This window comes from Hemitrygon akajei, chromosome 4 (genome assembly GCF_048418815.1).
Source record: "Hemitrygon akajei chromosome 4, sHemAka1.3, whole genome shotgun sequence".
NCBI classification, from domain to species: Eukaryota; Metazoa; Chordata; class Chondrichthyes; order Myliobatiformes; family Dasyatidae; genus Hemitrygon; species Hemitrygon akajei.
In genome coordinates this window covers 64,338,035-64,360,739 of record NC_133127.1, presented here as the reverse complement: position 1 = coordinate 64,360,739, position 22,705 = coordinate 64,338,035, and the positions used below count along the sequence as shown (strand labels likewise).

Genomic DNA, 22,705 nt, shown 5'->3' with positions numbered 1-22,705 from the left:
AGGTAGCACCCAGGAAATGCTGGAGGAACTCAGCAGGTCAGGCAGTGCCTACGGAAATGAGTATACAGCCGGCAATTCAGGCCGAGACCCTTCATCAGGAGAGTTCCGCCAGCATTTTGTGTTGCTCTGGATTTCCAGCATCTGTAGAATCTCATGTGTTTGTTATATAGCATGTATCAAATATTTCAATTACCCCAATTTTAGCCCTGCTGCCCTCTTGAGATCAAACCACTCCCCCCCCCCCCCCCACACCACTGCCTGTTTTTGCCTTCCCCTTTCCCGATTACTGCATCCCTTGGTGCTGTCTTTTTGCCACTGATTTCTGGAGTTTGCCAGTTATTATGGTGCTATACAACCAAGCTTTTACTATGGTCTGTTCTTGTTGAACATCATCTAATAAATAGTTTTTTTAAATAAAGGTACTCCGTAGCCCTTTTCTCTCCCTTTGATGCATTTAAACTGTTTAACTTAGCTGGGGCCAGATTGCCTTGGTGCGACTTGTAGTAAGTAGACATTCCAATATGTTTTACAGCTGGTCGAAAACCAAAGAACCAGCAGTCTGGGTTACCTAATAGTGCATCGGATCTGTCTGTGAAAAAGAAGGCTAGAGAAGGGAAAGGTAAGTGTAGCTGTCAATGGCAAATTCCCACGTTAACAAAACAGCTCCTTAAAAATGGCAACATGCAGATAGGGTGGTAAAGTAGGCATGCTTGTCTTCTTCGGTTGGGGTAGTGAGTATTAAAGTTGGGGAGCCATGTTGCAGCTGCATATAACTTAAGATTGGAAGGTTGTTTGCATTTCAGGTCTCTGCACTCCAGAAGAGATTCATTAGGGTGTTGCCTGGTTTGGAGAATATTAGCATGGGTTGGACAAACTTTGATTAACATACAGAAAGTTGGAAATACTCAGCAGTTCAGGTTGCGTCTATGGAGGGAAATGGGCAGTTGATGTTTTGGGTTGAGGCCCCTGGACAAACTTACATCATTTTCTCAGAGGCTGAGGGGAGATGTGATGGAAATACAAAATGGTTATCCGGTTAGTTGGGCATTCGGTTAATCAGGGCAGCCACTTGTTTGGGACAACTCTTAAAGAACAAAAAAAATCGAGAAAATAGCCAGAATCCCCTTTGTTTATTTGGGACACTGTGCCACTTAATTGGGACGGGAGACTGTTGCGGAACTGTAACTAACGTTAGTCATGTGACACTGAACCGTGCTTAGAACAATCAGTTTTTGAGTAGCATCGTTTGTGTTTTTAAGTACCTACATTTGTGGTCAAAAAGCAGTGATTTTTATTACTGATTGTTGGTGAGATATAAGCAGCAAGACAATTCAGAACTGTTGCTCACTGTGGTTTCAAACATCCAGGCTTGGAGATGCCAAAAACGGCTGGGACTGAAAAGTGAAATGATTTTACTACTTCAGCAAGTTAGCAACTATGAAGAATTTGAAGGTATCAACAATCATCTTGAATGTTACAATGAAAATGAAGATTTGGAGGGTGCAGTCGTCGAAAGCATTGTATGAAGACAGTATTATCTGCATTAGGTGTCTGCACAAATTTTGTTCATTTACAGTCAATCAATGGAACATGGCAGTGTGCACTGGATGAATTCCTCGCTGGATAACTATTAGGAACTAATCCACAGTTTTATAGTTCTGTAGTAGTATTGGTAGTGTTCTAATTCATTATATTTTTCATTTAAGTACATAATTTGTTACTCAATGAAAATTAGTTGGTCTTTTTTATTAATACTTTTTAATCTATTTCCGTGAAACTCCAGCTAATTGGGACAACTGCTTAATCAGACCAAAATGTACTGGTCCCAATGGGTTCCAATTAACTGGAATCCACTGTATATAAAGTTATGAAAGATACCGGAAGAAATCTGTCTTTCTCCCAGGGTGGAATGTAAATACTGGATGGTATAGGTTTGAGGTGGGAGGGGAAGAGTTTAAAGGAGATTTGCAAGATAAAGTTTTATATGCAGTGGTTGGTGCTTGGAACATGAAATGGGAATTGGTGGAGGCAGATACAAGAGGCATTTAGCCAGACACGTGGACAGGCAGGGAATAGAAGGATGTAGACTGTCCAGATAGATAGGATTACCTAGATTGGCATCATGTTTGGTGCATACTGTACATGGAGCCCTGTTCCTGTGCTGTACTGTTCTATTACTCATCTGACAGTGATAGGGAGATGATATTCTTTCCAAGTGAGGTTGTTAGTGGTTTAGAGGGAAGCCTGTGGTGATCCTTTGTACCTGCTGACCAGTTCTTTTTGGGTAATGAAGGCCAGGTGTGTGAGACGCTGCCCTTAGTGGCTGTGGGTACTTCAGCCACGCTGTTCCTTGGGTGAAATGAGTGAATATTTAAGCAATCTCCTTGTTGGATTTTGCCAAGCTTTCAGAGGATGTCTGATTTGCACTACAAATGAGTGTAGAATGTTCATTCTTGTCTCTGTCTTGTACCTTATGGAAAATACCCAATCTTCTGACCTATTCTTGTGCTTCTGGCATTGATATAACTTGTTCAGGGATGTTTTGGGTCAGTGGTAAATTCCAAAATTCTGATAATGGGGGTTGGGATTCAAGATTGGTAATGTCATGAGAAGGGAAGGGTAAGTGGTTAGGCTGATGCAGATGATCAATGCCTGGTATATAGTGTGAATGTTATTTGCCAGTTATCTGCTCAAGAGTCATGATAAATTCCTGAAGAAGGGTATCAGCACACAGCATTGACTCATTTCCCAGATGCTGCCTGACCTGCTGAGTTCCTCCAGCGTTTTGTGTGCGATGCTCTGATTATTCATATTCTGCACAGACAGTTTTGCTGTCTGAGGAGTTGCAAATTGATCAGTCAGCATCTCCACGTTTGATACCATAGTTTAGGATTAGGATAGAGAAGAATTTCCTGCAGTGATGTCCTAGGGCTCAGGTAATAGGATTCTAACAGAAGAAGTCATCTGTGGTGCAAATACAATTCCAGTTGCTGGAGAGTCTTTGCCTTGATCCCTAGTGAATTGATTTTAATTCTGAGCTCTGTGATGTCACATGTGATCATGGTGCCTCGATGTTGAAGGCAGTCAATCACCTAATCTTGGAGTTCAGTTCTTTAATTTGTGTGTTGCCAGATTATGCAGTCTAGGACTGAAGTAGTCTTCGCAGAATCCAAACTGCTTATTAGCACAGGTGTTGTAACTGCAGAGTATAGCTAAAGGCACAGCAAGTTCTGGAGTATATATCTTGAGCATTATGGGCATGAATTGTTGGAACCCATTCCCCTTTCTGTAACAATGTGCCCAGTTTCTTCTTCATGTGAAATAATTAATCTGGTTATTGTGATGGTGAAGAAAGTTTGGGTGGTGGTTTGAAGATAAGTCTCTGCCAAAGGAGATGTAAGGAGCTCCTTCCCTCTGCTCGCCTGCGGGTTACCCTTGGGCAAGGTGTAGCATCTGCTTAGCCCCCGATCACCTCCCATCAGGGTCACGTGAAGCCATGGGAGCAGGTGGTTGATGGTCACATGAGCAGCTGGTGCATATCACAAGTCCTGGTATGTGACCTCTGACAGCACAAATTCTGACAGGTATTGATGATAGCTGGGGTCACCCATCTGATAAAGACGCTGCCCAGAAGGTGGCAATGGCAAGCCACTTCTGTAGAAAAATTGTCCCTCATGGAAAGACCATGATCACCCATGTCATGTGACACAGCACATAACAAATGAACGATACAAATGCTCAGTCTCGCTGGAATGGAAGATGCCTCCCATTGGTTATTTCACTAAGTCCCACCATCTGCACCAAACCGGCTTGATTCCCGAGCTTTGGTCTGATTGGTTGTGGGATTGCTTGGGTCTGTGTAACATGCATCTTGTCCTGAATTGTAACATTCCCGTGATGTCAGCTGAAGCTCCACGTGGCATGCCTTATATTCTTCCTGGATGATAACAGTGAAGTGAGGTATATGTTCAGCTGTGATGTTACAAATGATGGTGTTAATGATCCACAGAACCACTGGAATATCTGGTTTTGAGATGAAAACTTATCCCTTTTAGTGCAGTAATCGTACCTCAGTGCAGTGATACAGTTTGTGCTGGCTTTGGACGTGGTGTTCACAAATACGGTGGTTACTCCTGGTAATCCCGCCACAGATAGATGATATTGAAAGGTAGACTAGTGAGGATGTGATTTCTGTGGTGTTGGTTCACTCATCATCAGCTGTAAGCTGGATCTGGTAGCCACTCTCTACAATGGAGTTGTTGGTACTTTCCTTGCAGGTGCAATCACCAAGTACCAAAGGTGACAGACACCTCAGCAAGGAATGGATGCTATTTGAAACTTGGATCATTCCTTGTATTGTGTTGCAGGGGCTTTCAGCAAATCACTGCGTAAGGATGAGTCCCACAACGTCCTGAGACAAGTGGTTGATTCTACAAAGATCATCAGCAAGCTCTGTAACTCTTCTGCATTGCTATTTAAAGAATATTTAGTAGAAAGTACTTTGCACATTCTTGTACTGCATTATCTTATAATTTCCAGCAGGCCTGTACACATGGATGTGCTATTCCATTTTGTGGTTCCTTTTCTCCTGCTAGGCTTATGCTGTCTTGCATATCCTTAGGCGAGCAGGTCCAAGCAATCATTGCTGAACACCTGCTGCACCAATGCCATTTGGCCTGTAGTTGGCAGTAGAGAGACAGCTGTACAGTCGAACTTAACAGCTCAATACAGTTAGAGAAAGAAAAGTGATGTCAAACGTATGTCCTGTTGCTTTAATTGTACTTTGTGGACTACAGTGGATTCCAGTTAATTGGTCCATTGATTAATTGGGGTAGCCACTTATTTGGGGCAACTCTCAAAGAACAAAAACTAATCGAGAAAATAGCTGGGATTCCCTTTGTTTATTTGGGACATTATCTACTTAATTGGCACAGAAGACTGTGGCTGACCAGGTTCTCACTAGTGTTAGTCACGTGACCGTGGTGTGGTCATTAGACACTACATAGTGCTCCGAGTGAACAGTTTTTAAATTGTATCGGTTGCTTGTACTTGTCTTCTAAAAGCAGTCTTTTTGTCACTGATAGTTGGAGAAAAATAAGCAGTAGGACAATTTAGGACTTCTTTTCACTGCGGTTTGAAGCTTTCAGGCTTGGAGATGCCAGAAATGGCGGGGAGTGAAACAAACTAAGAACTATGAAGAATTTGAAGGTATTGGCAATCATCTTGAATGTTGCAATGAAAATGAAGATTTGGACGATGCAGTCATCGATAGCATTGTGCGAAGGCAGTTAATTATCTGCACTAGGTATCTACGTTAATTTCGTTCATTTACAGTCAATCAAAAGAACGATAGCATGTTGGTTGCCTTGTCGTAGATAACCGTAACTTTTATGCTTTATCATGCTCTTCACTGTCCATAAAGCATTGCAGAACCACTTTCTTGGCCGTTGGATCTCATTGTTGACATCATTCTCCCAGTCATTCATAGCTGGCTTCACATGCGAGGACAGGCACGTCCCTATTTTACTGGAGTATTGGGCCCACTGGCTACCCTCACCTGGTTTAGCCCACCTGGTGAAGCAGTGTATTGAGGTGTGGCCACTCTCGCATGTAAACAGCTATTTGGAGCCACAGATGAGAGCTGAGTGTTCGGTGGTAACCAAAGGTGAGTGAGCTGCCCCAGAATGGTCATGACAAGCCCATCCGCTAGATTTCCGATACACTGAATGAAAAACGCAGTTGATCGTGTGGATAGTCAGAGGCTTTTTCCCAGGACTGAAATGGCTAATATAAGAGGGCACAGTTTTAAGGTGCTTGGAAGCAGGTACAGAAGAGATGTCAGGGGTAAGTTTTTTACGCAGGAAGTGGTGAGTGCGTGGAATGGGCTGCTGGGTACAGTGTTGGAGGTAGATATGATAGGGTCTTTTAAGAGACTCCTGGATAGGTACATGGAGCTTAGAAAAATAGAGGGCTGTGGGTAACCTTAAGTAATTTCTAAGTAAGTACATGTTCGGCATAGTATTGTGGGCTGAAGTGCCTGTATTGTGCTGTATGTGTTTTATGCTTCTATGTTTCTATAACTATTAGGAGTTAATACACAGTTTTATAGAACTGTAGTAGCATTGGTAGTGTTAGGATTTGTTCTGTATGTCATTTAGATACATAATATGTAACTCGGTTGAACAGTAATTTGTGTTTTTAATACCTTTTTAACTATTCCCATGAAACTTTGGCTAATTGGGGCAGCTACTTAATTGAACCAAAGTGTACTGGTCCCAGTGTGTCCCAGTTAGCCGGAATCCGCTGTATTGTGATGTACTGTTTCTGAAAACTTTTCAAAATCATGACTCAAACTTGAACCTTCACATTTTGTCCTGCATTGTGTAATGTATCTTATGCTTTTCCTCCCCAGGGAACACTACATATCTCTGGGAGTTCCTTCTTGACTTACTACAAGACAAAAACACTTGTCCTCGATACATCAAGTGGACTCAACGGGAGAAGGGCATCTTCAAACTGGTTGACTCTAAGGCAGTGTCCAAGCTTTGGGGGAAACACAAGAACAAGCCGGACATGAATTATGAGACAATGGGGAGGGCTCTAAGGTAAAGGCCATCTCAAATTTTTAGCTCTTGTTATTGAGTTTTAAGCTTTTCAATCCAAAGTGCCTGTTTGTTTAAAACAAGTTGACAAAGTGAAGAATGATTTGCTCTTCTGCTTTGCCTGTTACGCAAGTACGGAAGAATCAAAAGGGCAAGTTACTCTGCACACATCAGAGAATAAGCTGTAGGGCTGGCAGCTTCCTGTCTTATAACAATAATGTGATAGGACCTCATTGGATCATTCCTGATCCAGGTACTGACACCTCCTATCATTGCTCAAATGAGAAATAACAAGGATGTTTACACATCTGTCATTCCCCTATCAATGCCTATTGGACTGACCACTGCCTAAACCACTCTGTTATCTCTATCGGCCACATTAAAGAGGAGAAGCTCATAAAAAGAGCTGCGGCACTTAGCGGGGGAAGCTAAGGTTAAAGTCAGTGATGGATAGATAGCAACAGAAGAACAAAAGCTAGAATTGGAGCAAGGCAAAATTTTTATGGGGTTGCTAACAGAGAGATGGTCATTAGCATGCTGGATTATAAGGAAGAGTGAGAGTTTTCAATCACAAGCATTGATTGAATTGAGGATGATCCACGTGGTGGAATAAGGATGATGGTGACTGGAGGAGTGAAACACTTGAGATTTGATGGACGTTGGGATAAAGGTCATAAACCTTTAAACCAAAATTTGCAAAATGTGGATGACCTCAGGGAGTATTACAGTCGTTGACTCTGGTGGTAATAAATACCTGGGTGAAGCTTTCCCCAGTAGATGGCCTGAAGCAGGGGCTGAAGATGGGTGATGTCACAGAGGTGGGGTTGGGCACTCTGCATGGTGAACGGGAGTCTGCGGCATAGTTGGGAGATTGTGAGATTGCCAACACTTTGGCTTAGTCTCGTGTCTATAGTGTCACCATCCATCCTTGTTCACGTGTGCAAGGATCAAGCTTGTGTACTCAGCTGATATAAATTGCACAAAAATATCAGTTCCATTTCATTCCAGTTTGTCGTATGGTAATAACCCTTTAGATTTCTTGAAATTCATTGTTTTCTTTGCACTGAAAGAATCTAGAGAAACCCCAGTGACTGTTGCATTTCCTCTTTATATTTCAGACTTGAGTGATTTTCACACTGGTGAAAGTCTGTAATGTTGGGATAACATGAGGTTGTGAGATATTATACAACAGTTTCTGTTTTTTCTTTCTTTAGGTATTATTACCAAAGGGGAATCCTGGCCAAGGTGGAAGGACAACGCTTAGTCTATCAGTTTAAAGAAATGCCCAAGAACTTGGTAATTATTGATGAGGACAAAGCTGATGCCAACAGCGAGGGATCATATCCACCTGAAATCCGGACTGATGTAGTTGGCCACTTATCTGAAGGAATTTCTCCATCTTTAGAAAATATCTCTTCTCACATTTCCTCAAAATCTGTAGTAGCTTCTCGAGGGGCGAGGAGTTCAGCGCCGCAAAGTGTTGTGAAGCTGGGGAGGGCTGCGACGGTGAAGGTCTGGTCGCCAAGTCCCAGTGGAGTCCTGTCTCCGGTGCCTACAACCTCCCTACCGGTAGTAACCTCAACAGTTCCAAGGTTAGTCGGTTCTGCTGTAAATGGTTGCGAGTGTATTGGGAACTTGTTTACGATGCCTGTTTGAGGCAGCGCGGTAGAATGGGTTGCTGGATTAAAAAGAAAGTCTTGATTTCTTATTAGTCGCTTGATTACTTCCACTAAAGAGAATAAAAGTCAACTCTCGAGGAAGGAGTTCAAGATTCAAGATTGTTTATTGTCCTTCTTCAGTATACAGTGCAAAGGAGAAAAAAATGATTGTTACTCAGATCCGATGCAACATAAAAAAAACACTAAGCATAAAGAACACAAAATAAACAAAGTACAATAAATATAAAAATAATCCTATGAAAACACTTAATGTACAAGAAGACTGGTTGAATACATAAAATGACACTGGGCGACATGTGTTTACTTGTTTAGGGGTGTATTAATGGGTGGAAGTGTTGATCAGTCTGACTGTATTTGAGTCTAGTGGTCCTGGTGTGGATGTTTCATTCATTGTTGTTGACACTCTGCAGATGGAGCCTGTACATGTTGCTCACACCCTTGACCATGATGCAAAAGTAATTAAAACAGAAATGGGTGGAAACAGTCAGCACATTTAGGCTGCCTTTGTGGAATGAACCATAGCGTTAATGTTTCAAGTTGAAGACCCTTCATCAGAATCGATTCTTTTCTGACTGAAACTCAACCCCTCCATGGCCTTCCGGGAATTAGTCGATCACGTTTTCTTGTTTAACCTCTCCCTTTTAAACTGTGTCACTAACACTGCATTCCCTCAACCCTGCTTCCTCCTGTGACTTCTCCACTTCTTAGATTATGAGCACTTAGAAAATCTGGCACTAACCTGGTTAGTTATATGTAGTTTACAACTAGGTTATTTATGTATTGTTGCATCCAGTTTATATCAAGTATCGAGTCCTCTTGGACTCCTGTGGTAAAACTGTTTACTATCCTATTTCAGGATCCTGTGATCTGCACCATAACTTAGAAGATCTGGCACTAACCTGGTTAGTTATATGTAGTTTACAACTAGGTTATTTATGTATTGTTGCATCCAGTTTATATCAAGTATTGAGTCCTCTTGGACTCCTGTGGTGAAGCTGTTTCCTATCCCACTTCAGGATCCTGCGTTCTGTGCCATAACCAGTCCCCTGAACAGAATAATGCCACGGTACATTTTATATCAAAGTTCAAAGTACATTCATTATCAAAGTGTGTATAAATTATGCAATTTGAGACTTGTCTGCTTACAGGCAGCCACAAAACTAGAAACTCAAAAGAACCCAATTTTAAAAAAACACGCAATGTGCAAAGAGAGAAGAAAAAACACAAATCTTGCAAAGAATAAAAGCAAATAACAGCATTCAGGGCGAAAGTGAGTCCATAGACCCGGAGCAGGCCTATAGCCTTTGCCTCAATTCATCAGGAAGTGGGGCAAATCATCACGGAGCTTGCAGCCCAGAGCAGTGGCGCTGCGGAGAGTGGAGTCAACGTCACAGAGCAGCAAGCAGAACTGGCCTGACCCTCGCCTCCAGTCCTGACGCCTTGCATTTTCAGGCCGTCTGACTCAGTGTTTAAATTGTCCAAGCACTGCTTTGTCCCCTGCACTGGAACCCGGGCCCTGCCACATCAATACGTTCTGGGTTTCCTCGACTTCACCTTGTACCCGCACGCCTCGACCCTCCAGTCAGCCTCGCCTTCTCTCACCTGTTCTTTGCTTGTGTTGATTGTTTACCTCAATTTTCCACAGAAACATTAATAATTTAGTTGTATTATTTGCTTTATGAGCCGCCAGTAAGCTGTCGCTCATCTTCAGTAGCATCATCTAAGTCATTATAAGTAAAATCACATCTCATTATGTTTTATTTATGGGACATTGCAGTTGGTGCCATACTTGCTGTATGTCAGTTATTGTTCTTCATCGTATTAAGATGTCTGATAACATTGTAAGTACTCTACAAATAAAAGCTTTTCCTTAAACTGCCCTTGGTTCTTCTCAGCATCCTTACCTAACAAGCATAATAAATCATGGTGTTCTTTGCCGCTGAAGTTAGACTGTCCTTTTGTAGCTTCCACACTACACACCTGCTTCCCTAACTCTTGATTCCAAATCTGAGTATGTTTTCTCTTCTATATCCCCTTGTGCCTTCATCGTTCACCTTGTTCCTGAGTCCCAGTGCCTGCCTTCTGAAGCTGATCCACCAAAGTGCTGTCAGCCCAACTCTTTGCTAATTGGTTCTCTGTGATTCCTTCTCACCTGCTGTTATCCTCCCCCCACCCCATCCCACTCATCTCAATTTTCGCAAACTCTGCCCCATTTCCAACAGCACTTTCCTCCTCAAAACTCTTGAGCATGCGGCCGTGTTCCAAGTTTCTGCCGTCTCTCTCTACATTTTTCAAGCAGTGTTATGCCTCTGCTGAAGCACTAGAACAGTCTGGTGTCTCTAGAACAACAGTGTCAAAGTACATCCACTGTAATCAGTGTATTGAGCGGCTCTGATCTCTTTAGCCACTGGTAACTACCCCATCTTCCTCTGTCCATTGTCCAGAGGGTCACCGTCTTCACTTGGGCTTCATTGTACCCAGGTATTAACATTGTTTGCTTCTCTTGCTCCTAAAGCCAGTGTGCTGGCTCATTCCACTGATCTACATTGGCTTATGTTCTCCTAAATCCACACAGTAAAAAGTTTTACCTTGTTGCTTAAATTCATTCATATGTTGCTCATTCCACAACGCCCCTACAAATGTCCCCTCAGTGTCCTACTCATTACTGCAATTCCTTTTAATGGTCCTTTAGCATCTTAAACTGACACGATTCACCCTGGAACTTCCTCTCTCAGCTCCTCCAAATCCTTCTCCTTTAAGATCCTTATTAAAAACCCTACCTTTTTGATAACTTTATTTCTTGCCTTCAGTTCTGACTACACATCTGAAGAGTGCAGTGGGACATTCTGTGCTAGAGGGGTGCATAACGGGGCAGAACGGTAGCACAACGCTTCGCGGTATAGGCGATCCAGGTTCTACTCCTGCTGATACCTGTAAGGAGTTAGTACATTCTCCTGTGACCGCATTGGGTTGTCTCCCACATTCCAAAGACGTACTGGTTGGTAGGTTAATTGGCTATTTTAAGTTTTCCTGTCTTTAGGCTAGGATTAAATCGAAGGGTTGCTGGGTGACATGGCACGAAGGCCCAGAAGGGCCTTTTCTGTGCTTTAGCTTAATAAATAAATAACTGCAGCTCGCTCTTTCAGAATACGGGGGCAAAATGGTTGCTGGTCTGACCATGGTATAGCAGTAGAGAGAGAGCCACTTTCAACTTTGTGGGTTGGAGGATTAGAAATAAGTAAACAGTCTTAAATGTTAAATCTGGTGTTCATATCCAGTGTTGATCACGTGCAAATATATTAGCTAGACTAGGCCATTCTCAGTAGAGTGTTTTATGATCTGTGGGGAACCTGGGCAAAATACGGAGTTGGGGATTTGTGGCTTGTAGGAAAGCTGGTCATTTGTAGTTGGTTAACGTTCTCAGGCTATGTCTAGTCTGCAGGTCACCACTTTGCTGGATAACCCATGCTATGTATTATGCTGATTTTCTTTGCTCAGTATGAATAAATGGTATCATTAAAGAATAAAATTTCTCTGGATCTCACCATATTGTTGAAATAACTTCATTTATTTATGGCTGAGAATTATATAGTTTTTGTTGCACTTTTGCTTTTCTGCTTCAGCTGCTGTTTGATATGTAAGAATTTATGGAAATTATCCAAATATGCACAAACTAATGTTGTCATTTGGAGAAGAAATAAAAGAAAAGCTATCCTATTTGTCATAAATGCTTAACTCATCCCTTAGCTCTTTTGTTGAAAGAATCATGATTTGCCGCTGATTGAGGTCACAGCCCAGTTATTGCAGGTGCTGCCATCTAGTGTTCCTATCATGCCATGCACCCAAAAGTGAAAGCTGATTGTGACATCAAACAGATAATCCAGGATGGACCTTTTGTCCTTAACGTGCTTGTCGAAACTCGCTTGGTTTTAGAAGTGGATTATCAAAACACATGAATAAATAATGTGTCAAAATTTTGCAGTTGTCAATAAAGATAGAATAAACTCTACCTGCTTATCTTCTGAAAAGTGAATAGATGAGCTAAGTGTTTGATTATGTTTTCTCCTCAGATTTAATCTGAGCATTAAAAAAATAATTAACAAACCTACTTGAACACCACTTTCATCCTGGTGGCCAAACTTGTTACTTCAGATCATAATCCATTAAATTAATACCAAAAAAGAACTACATTTATGATTCTGCAATTCTTAAAGAATTCTTCTTGCCTACACTTGTACATCAAATTCCATTAAATTCATTGTTAAATAATTATACTTGTATTGCAAGTCCCCTCAATCAGCTTGATGAATTTCAGTTGTTCTACAACAAAGTTAATTAATGTTAGGGTACAATGTAGCAGCTTTCTACGCTATGAAGCAGAGTTCTGCTCTAAACTGACCCAGGCATATGGGACTCCTTAAGTTATTAACATTGCATAACTAGTGGTAATAATTAAATATCAAAAGGTGCAAAGTTTACTGATCTAATCCTATGCGAATAGCTTAGCTTAAAAGGGATACACCAGTGATGAGGTAAAATAACTGCTTCTATTCAATGAGAAAATGTAATTGTTTAAGAGTCATTCTTGCAGGGTTACAATTGGTGGGACTTTTTAATTTTTAATTGAATTTTTTTGTCACAGTAAACAAAAAGGCACAATTTTAGAACAAAGTTGCACATAAACTTAAAAGCATTGGAATATAGTCAGTAATCAGTGACCTATCTTCACATGTGCCTGTAATCTATAGGCGAGACCAGTTTCTGCTGTCCATTACGCTGCTGGAGTTCAGGGCAACAATGAAGGTTCTGTATCTCTGGTGGTGTTCAGGGCTTCCGCCATCATGTCAGTCACTCTGTTTTCACCACCGTCAGTCAGGCGAGTGCCAGAGGAGACTCAGGGATACCGTCACACTCAGATGTAGAAGGATTCTTCATGCTGTTTCCATAACAGTTTGGTTGTTAGGCCTGAGCTGAACCTGGACCACTCTTAGTCTGACTTCTACTCTTTGACCTGTTTGGCATGGGTGACCCTGCCAAGAGCAAAGGGACTGACTCCAGCCAACATAACCCTCTGGGTCATTGAGGTAGCAAGCCTCCAAATCCCACGACAAGGTTGTGCTCCTCTTGGAGGAGGTGAGACCAGATTCATAGACAGTACAGCGAGGGATCTTCTTGCACACCTTGGCCGTGCCAATTGTTACACCCATCTATATTCTTCCCATTTGCCTGAATTAGGCTTGAATCCCTCAGCCTTTCCAATCCAAGTACCTGTCCAAACACCTCTTAAATGTTGTAGTTGTATCTGCTTCCATCACCTCCTCTGGCAGTTTCTTCCAGATATTCGGTAGCCTTTGTGTGGATAAGCTTATTCTTCATCTCCTTTAAATATCTCTTTTCTCACCTTAAACCTCTGCATTCTTCTAGATTCAGCTGTCCTGGGGAAAGATTTTGACTTGCTCCTATCAGTTCCTCAATGTTCTCATAATTTTGTTAACCTTTGTAAGGTCACTCCTCAGCCTACATTTCAGGGGTAGTACACCCTCCCTTCCCTTGTAACCATAGTCCTCTGTTCCTGAAGAATCTCTTCAGCATTGTCTTTTTGTGATACCAAATCCTTTCTTTAATTGGCAACCAAAACTGTACACATACTTGTGAGTGTATTTGAAGGAGGGGAAGTCAGTAGGGGGTTGAAGTTGCAAACTAGAAGCAGATTGAATAACCGCAAGAAGAGCATACAAAGTTCAATAAGATTTGAAATAGAGTTAATCTGTTGATGTAACTTACTTGAATTTATTTAACATACAGCTGCTGCATCTGTGCCAGGCAGTGGAGTGAAAGGGTGTAGGCAGGACTGGAAAGCTGAGATTACTTTCGGATGATGGTGGAGGTGGCTTGAGGAGGCAGGAAGGCCTACACCGGCTCTTAATTTGTATATTCATGTCTGCTGCTCATATGGAGGAAAGGGAAAACAATCCAGAGACATGGGTTCTACCAGAGAGCCAAAATAAAACCACAAAGGCTTACAAAGTGATTTGACAGCTCTAATATATTGCAAGAAGTGTCACAAGAAAGTGCACGCACAATTGTAATACATCTGATTTTGGCACATTAAGTTCATCATGGTCATACAAAGTTTTTAAACAGCTGGGATTCAGGAATGGTATGTTGTTTAAACCTTGTGACTTGAAAGGTTTTTTGTAACAGCTTTGTGCAGTGCGTGGGCTGCACAGTACAAATGGCATGATTTTGATTGTAAATATCCTGGCATAAAATGTGCTATAAAACATTACAGTATAGAAGAAGAGTTTAAAGCAAGGATTATATTGAATGTGGAAATGTTTCTTCTTTCAAACGTTTGGGCACTTTCTGGGGAGAGTGCATTCTGTTGTGTAATTTTCACTAAGACACTGGTTCTGATATCAGGCTTTACTGTGTTTGTGGTGGATGTTTGCCCTTTGTGATTCATTCTTTTAGTGAGGGGAAGAAAGATGTAGTTTACTCTGGGAAGCATCAATATAAAAAAGAGTGTATTCATGCGCAACGCACATGGTAGTGTAGTGGTTAGCGTTTACAGTACCAGTAACTTGGGTTCAATTCAATAACTTGTACGTTCTCCCCATCCCTGTGACCACGTGGGTTTCCTCCAGGTGCTCTGGTTTCCTCCCATGGTCCAAAGATGTACCAGTTAATTTGTTATTGTAAATTCTCCCAAGATTAGGCTAGGATTGGATTGGGCAGTTTGCTTGGCAGCGTGGCTCAGAGGGCCAGAAGGGCCTGTTCCGCACTGTATCTCAATAAATAAATAAACAAATGTTTGCCAGGGTGGAAATACTTTGAATGGGTGTCTGATAAGTAGAATGCAGAGAAGAGAGGTTGCCAAATTTCCCTGCATCAAGTCCAGCTCCTTCACTTTCTCTGTCAACAAGCAACTTGCTGATGAGGTAGACCTGCAGTACTTGTAAGTTTTTACTATCCAGGAGGGCCTTGTGATCATAAAAAAAGTATGTTGTTAAAAGATAATTGTACTGACAGTTGTACTGACCATTGGTGAAGCCACATTTGGAAAATCAAATTGACTTTTTTTAGTTACATCCTTCATATATATGAGTAAAAATCTTTATATTACATCTCTATCTAAGTGTGCAATGTGCAATTTATAGTACTTTATAATAAATAGTATGTACAACAGGATAGTCAATATAATATAGAAATACAGTTGTGTCAGCATGATTTAATCAGTCTGATGGCCTGGTGGAAGAAGCTGTCCTGGAGTCTGTTGGTCCTGCTTTTATGCTGTGGTACCGTTTCCTGGATGGTAACAGCTGGATCGTGTCCCCAATGATCCTTCGGACCATTTTTACACACCTGTCTCTGTAAATGTCCTGAATCATGGGAAGTTCACATCTACAGATGCGCTGGGCTGTCCACTCCACTCTCTGCAGAATCCTGTGATTGAGGGAAGTACAGTTTCCATTACCAGACAGTGATGCAGCCAGTCAGGATGCTCTCAATTGTGCCCCTTTAGAAAGTTCTTAGGATTTGGAGGCCCACACTAAACTTTTTCAACCGCCTGAGGTGAAAGAGGTGCTTTAGTGCCTTTTTCACCACACAGCCAGTATGTACAGACACGTGAGATTCTCAGTAATGTATATGCTGAGAAACTTAAAGTGGTTCATCCTCTCAACCCCAGCTCCATTGATGTCAATAGGGGTTAGCCTGTCTCCATTCCTCCTGTAGTCCACAACCAGCTTCCTTGTTTTTGCCACACTGGGGGAGAGGTTGTTTTCTTGACACCACTGTGTCAGGAGGTGACTTCTCAGTAGGCTGCTTCATTATTGTTTGAGGTTAGGTCGATCAATCAGTGTAGTGTCATCAGCAAATTTAATTAGTAGATTGGAGCAGTGGGTGGCAACACAGTAATGGGTATACAGAGAGTAAAGGAGGGGCTTAGTGCACAGCCCTGAGGGGCACCTGTGTTGAGGGTCAGAGGGTGGGAGGTGAGGGAGTCCACTCTTACCACCTGCCGGTGATCTGACAAGAAGTCCAGGTTCCAGCTGCACAAGACGGTCAAAGTCAAGGTCTCTGATCATCTTGTCGAGCCTGGAGGGAATTATAGTATTGAATGTTGAACTGTAGTCCATGAACAACATTCTCACATGAGCATCCTTCTCCAGATGTGTAAGGACGGTGCGTAGAACTGTGGCTATTGCGTCATCTGTTGATCGGTTGTGTTGGTGGGTGAATTGTAGGGGGTCCATTTTGGGTGTTAGCATGCTGCAGTTTCAGTTACCCTTATATAGGGAAGATGTCTTTAAACTAGGAACAAGTACAGAGGAGGTTTACAAGGATGTTGCTAGGACTTGAGGGACTGAGTTATGGAGAGGGGTTATGCAGGTTGCAACTTTATGATTGAAGTTGGAGAAGGAGATGTATAAAATTATGACGGGCATGGAGAGGGTGAATGCAACAGTCTTTATCCCAAGGTTGGAGAATCAAGAACTATGTGCTTAAGGTGAAAAGGGAAACATTTATTAGGAGCCTGAAGTGCAGCTTCCTCACTTGGGGGATAGTCAGTGTATGGAACAAGCTGTTAGAGCAAGTGGTTGAGTCAGATTACAATACTGTGCAAAAGTCTTGGGCATGTACAGTATATGGTGTCTTAAGACTTTTGCACAGTACTGTATTTGACAACGTGGAGCAGAGAGCAACTTTGTAAATCTGTCAGGAGCAAAGGATGTCAGGAATGGTGAGAGTGGACTGCCACCACAAGGCTGTGGTACAGGTGGCAGGGAGAAAGTGTTGGGGGAGATGGTAGTGTGGGTGCAGACACACCCAGCCCTAAGTTATTAGGCGAGGTCATGTGATTCCAAATAATAGGTTTATTGATCATTACAGAATACCTCTCTGGTACCTCCCTCTCCCTTCCCCTTTCCCACTCTCAGTCCACAATAGACACCTGTATCACGTTCAGATTTATCATTACTCACATATGTCATGACATTTGTTAATTTTTGCAGCAGCAGTACAATGCAATACATAAAGTTACTATAGTACTGTGCATTAACAAAATTTAAAAGGTGTTTAGAAAGGTATGTGGGATAGGAAAGGCTCGGGGGAGGGGGGGGATATAGACCAAATGCCGGCAAACTGGACTAGCTCAGATAGGATTCTTAGTCAACCTGGATCATATGGGCTGACGGATCTGTTTCTGTGTGACTATATAACTCCCGTGTATCAGATGCAGAGCATATGGTAAGAATGAAGTCTAAATATAGTTGTACATTTCTCATATTTTGTGCTTGTTTGTCTACAGCAGAACTGTCCGTGTGGCAATGCAGGTGCCTGTTGTGATGACCTCTTCGGGCCAGAAGATTTCATCAGTGGCCGTTCAGTCAGTGAACCCGGTTTCAACAGTAATAACCAGCACAAACACGACTGTTACCACTCCAAAGGTTCTCATCCAAACCATCCCAACAATGGTACCTCCTTCTACAACAGAGAACGGAGACAAGGTCACCATGCAGCCTACAAAAATTATTACCATCCCTGCGACACAGATAACCCAGTGTCACTTACAGACAAAGGCAGGCTTGGCTACGACTGGCAGCATTAACATTGTTGGAGCTCAGGGAGCTATTCGAGCTCTTTCTCCGATTCCCATGGCAGGAGGGACACCCGTGATGAGACTAGCAGTGCCTGCCCAGCAGTCTACCAGCCAGAGTCCTGCTCGAGTTATTACTGCAGTTATCAAAGGAGCAGACATCAAACAGGAAGGCATGACTGCAAAGGTGGGAACCGAGGTCCATAATATGCCCATGATTAAGGAAGAGCGTTCAGTGGAGGGTAGCAAAACAGTGACTCGTTGGGTGGTTGTCAGTGCACCCTCAACAATCGCCCTTCCTTTGACAATGAAAACAGAGGCAGAAGCCACGGTGACTGGTGAAAAATAGCTGTGCAACTGTTAATAGAGTTCGCAGTGGGACTTTTCCAGCAGGTAGTAGACTTTTCCACCCCACGTTTTGCCGTGGGTCTTGAGCCACATCATCAAATGCTGACAAAGGAACTTTTCAAATAGGAACAAATGAAACTTCAATGAATTCGAATGCAATTGATTATTCATTGCGTATTGATCCAAAAAAAAAAGGGACCATGTGTTTCACTACATTTTAAGTCGATATTAAGAACTTTTGAAACACTAATGTTTTGGTGATTTGGTTTGGAATGTTTTTCTGAAGACTGCAGAAATTTTAAAGCACAAGTGATATCAGGAATTTACTTCCACTCTCAGCCGCCATTTTACTGTGAGGTCTAGTCTGTGCTTTGAGTTCAGATGTGACCTTGTCTTTGCCATGTTAATGATGACACAGTTCACACTAGCTGTAACTTAGTGTTTGAAGCAGAAGACTATGCGTCTTCTTTCCCAGCATTCCAGTCCTTCCGTTGGTTCAGTTTTAATAAATAGTCCTGTGTTACGTTTACTAATATAAATCTGTCCCAATTTAAGACTTACCATTTTCACAGACTAAAATGTACTTTAAAATGTTGTTCCCTTAATTTCCATTCAAAGCCCTTCCCACCACGTCTCACACTCCACATCCTGTTACCTTTAAGAAAATAGCCTCATAGGTCTTCCCTGGAATTATAAAATGAATTAGCACAATGGTTATTTATTTGAAGGGTCATATAACGGTAACAGCTCACAGCCCATTGCTCTGTGAATGTAAGAGCTTGTTGCAGAGTTCAATGTACGTATATGTCACCATAAACTACCCTGAAATTCATTTTCTTGCAGAGTTGGCTTGCAAGAGAATTCCTGGTAACACTGGTTCTTTTAAAACTAAATGCTGCCTATTGCATTTCAAAGGAATATTGACATTTGTTAAATAACACTGTGTGCTCACAGTACTTTTCCTTCTACTGGTGCTAAGTGAGTTCTCTACAAACCGTATGGAATGTGAAGGATTATGTTGAAATGGAAGTTATTACTTTTATTTGGAGGAGGTTTGGTATTTTCAGGATTTGTATAATTACATTTAGTGAGCAATGTTAAATGACATTTGAGTTTTTCCATTTTTTAAAAAAAAGATAAGCTATATACAAACTAGCTTTTTGTTAAAAGCTCTTTTTAATCTTACACGAAGCACAGTATTGTTATGGAGTAACATGTTATTTTATGGTAGTTAGAACCTGCCAGACTCAGATTCTGGTCAAGTTAAGTGACTGACCTTTGGCTATAACCTTTTATTTTAATAATGCCTGTGTTACTTTGCCTTGGTGTATGTATAAACATTTTGCTTTTATTTTCCTGCCACTTAAAGGTCACATGTTCAGTCTAGCTTAGTGCAATGAGCTGTTCCTTTTCAGGTAGTTCTAAACCTGTTGACTTCAATTAAAGAGGAAGTCTCGCCATCAGGACCCAAATATTTTAAAAAGAAAACTGTTACATGAAATTATAATTAACATCCTTTTGTCCATCTATTTTATCAATTTTTATGTATGTGTTGAAGATGAACTGTGATATATGTGGGAGGGGAGAATTGTTTTGGTTAGGACTGTTGAGGTACCATATGCAGTTAATGTTCAGCTCCTCCATGGTGACTCCCTTTTTCCCTGGTACTGCCTTTGGATTTCACCAGTGCTCACTGTTCAAATATATTCAAAAAACCTGAAACAATGGACCAAAACGATGTTAAACCCTTCAAAACCACCTGCTTTTTGAAACTGGATTCTGGTATTGAAACTCCCTCCTTAATGAGTGATTAGGGAGATTACCAGTGTTCTGACTGAAGATGTTTGTACAGTTTCAACATTTGAAGTATATTCTATTTTGTTGTACTCTTGTTTCAAAGTGTATTCAAGTAGATTTTACCAAACTTTAACAGTGAATCCTGTTTTGATTGTGTTTTGGTAAAGAAATGCGAAGTATATTGAGTGTCTCTGCATCTTCTTTAAAAGCCATATGGACAAGAAGATGATTTCGTACCTTAGGTGGCACTAAGTCAATGAAGGCTAAATGCATCACTCTGGAAGCAGGCAGGAGGTGCTGCTGCAGTTTCAGCTTCAATTCTGACCTTGGGTTCTGTCTGAGTTTGCACGTTCTCCCTGTAACGGCACAAAATTTCCCTAGTTTCCTCCCACTTCCCACAGTTAGTATGTGAACTGGCTATTCTAAATTAACCCCTTAGTGTTGGGCTGAAGGCAGAAAGGTTGATGGGAAATTAAGCAGGATGGTTGGGGATCCTTGGGGACTTGATGGGTCAAGTGGTGCCCCTCTGTTGTACAGAAATATAACGTAAAATGGAAAAGTAAAACATTGAGTAATACAGTAGGATTTGTGTTTTCCAATATAGCGATTACTTGGTTCATTAAAGAATGAAAGCAACATAGAATAACCTGGAAACATTTTGCCTTTCCCAGCAGCCATCGTTCCTAGAGGGCAAATCTTGTGAGTATATTGAGGCTGTCTTGACTTTTAACAGCCTCTCTTGCTTGAGAGTTCAGTCAGGCTGGAGTTTTCAAAGGCAACTTGCCCTGTCCAGGGTGAGACCTGCTGATTGAGGGTAAGCACCTCCATGAGTAAAATAACCTGGAATGCCAGCACAGTCATGGAAGATTCTCCAACGAGGATTCTTACTATCATGGGTGCCCTTCAGGGTGAAGCTCAACTTCCAGGTAGAGAAAGGAATTGGATTGGAAGTACATTTATTATCAAAGTATGTATGCAGCATACAACCCTGAAATTGCTCTTCTCTGCAGACAGCCGTGAAACAAAGAACCATGGAACCAACCCATTCAAAGAAAAACATCAAACACCCCCCCCCCACATGCAAAGAAATCACACAAACCACAACAAAAAAAGCTAAAACATGGAATATAAAACAAAAACACTCATTGAGGCAGTAGCCCAGAACCTTTGAGGAAAATTGTCTTGTCCTGATTATAGATAAGCAGCAGAAAGGACTCACAGTAATTGTGGGCTATCTCTGTTTTCTAAAAGCAGCTATATTAACTTCCTGATGAAAGGTCTCGTTCCAAAATGTTGACTGTTTAATCCCCTCCATATATGCTGCCTGATTAACTGAGTTCCAGCACTTAGTGTGTGGCTCAAGATTTCTGGAATCTTATGTTTATGCAATGCTTTCCAACCTGTTTGTGGCATATGAATCAGACTCCTCAAATGCTCCTTTTTAGATTTAAAAAAAATTACAGGATGGATCTTCCTCAAACTTTAAATAACTCAGCCTCCTCAACCAACAAAAAAGTTGCATATAAGGTAGTTAAATTGTAGTTCAAGTAAGTGTTTTACTGGGATAAACTAGTGTGACCTGGAAACCACAATTTTCATGATCAGTCCAGTTGTAACTGCTTGTTACTAAGGAGGAGTAGTTTTGGAGGCTGAAAGGTCTAAAGATAGATAAGTCATGTTGACCAGGTGGACTACACCCAGGATTCCGAGAAAGGGTTGAAGAGTTTGTGGAGGTATGAGTAATGATCTTTCAAGAATCACTAGATTCTGGAATGGTTTCAGGACTGAAAATTTTCACAAATGTCACTCCACTCTTTGAGAAGGGAAATTATATGCCAGTTGGCCTTATTTCTGTGGTTGGGAAGATGTTGGAGTCCATTATCAAGGGTGAGGTTTCAGGGTATTTGGAGGCACATGATAAAATAGGCTGAAGATTTCCCTTAAATTTCCTCAAAGGGAAATCTTGTCTGACAGATCTGCTGAAATTATTTGAGAAACGGGCAGGATCGACAAGAAAGTCAGATGTTTTTTAAGTGGATTTTTGGAAGGTTTTTGACAAGGTGCCAAACATGAGGCTGCTTAACAAGGTAATAGCCCATGGTGTTACAGGAAAGATACTCAGATGGACAGAAGGTTGGCTGACTGGCAGGAGGCAAAGAATGGGAATAAAGGGGCCTTTTCTGGTTTGCCACCATTGAGTATTGGTGCTCCACAGGGTTCAGTTACCTTTCACATGTATGTTATGATTTGGTTGATGCAATTGATGGCTTTCTGGCCAAGTTGATGGGTGAAGGAGCAGGTAGTGGTGAGGAAGCAGAGAGTCTTTAGAAGGACTTGGACAAATGGGGAGAATGGGCAAAGTGACAGATGGAATATTGCCTAGGTAAGTATATGGTCATGGATTTTGATAGAATAAAACAGTTATTATTTTCTAAACAGTGAATTCAGAAATCAGAGGTGCAAAGAGACTTGTGAGTCTGAGTGCTGGACTCCCTAAAGGTAAACCTTCAGGTTGAGTTGGTAGTAAGGAAGGCAAATGCAATGTTAGCGTTCATTTTGAGAGAATTGAGACGTTGGCCAGAATACATTTGGAATATTCTGAGCAGTTTTGGGGTCTTTACCTAAGAAATTTTGTGCTGGCATTAGAGAGGGTCCAGAAGGGGTTTATGAGAATGATC

At 41.6% G+C, this 22,705-nt stretch overlaps 1 protein-coding gene across 9 annotated transcripts in view; it reads left to right on the top strand.

The window, feature by feature from the left end:
* The window catches only part of LOC140726389 (ETS-related transcription factor Elf-2-like), a 165,691-nt gene extending 145,485 nt beyond the window's left edge, over window positions 1-20,206 (top strand). For 7 of the 9 annotated variants that reach the window (XM_073042700.1, XM_073042707.1, XM_073042706.1 and 4 more), the window contains 4 exons: window positions 533-619; window positions 6,413-6,605; window positions 7,817-8,194; window positions 17,595-20,206. In XM_073042700.1, coding sequence (XP_072898801.1) covers window positions 533-619; window positions 6,413-6,605; window positions 7,817-8,194; window positions 17,595-18,231 — 1,295 coding nt within the window. In that variant the 3' untranslated portion in view covers window positions 18,232-20,206. The remainder of the gene's footprint in view (window positions 1-532; window positions 620-6,412; window positions 6,606-7,816; window positions 8,195-17,594) is intronic. The other 2 variants (XM_073042701.1, XM_073042705.1) reach the window with 1 other exon arrangement.
* The last annotated feature ends 2,499 nt before the right edge of the window (window positions 20,207-22,705 follow it).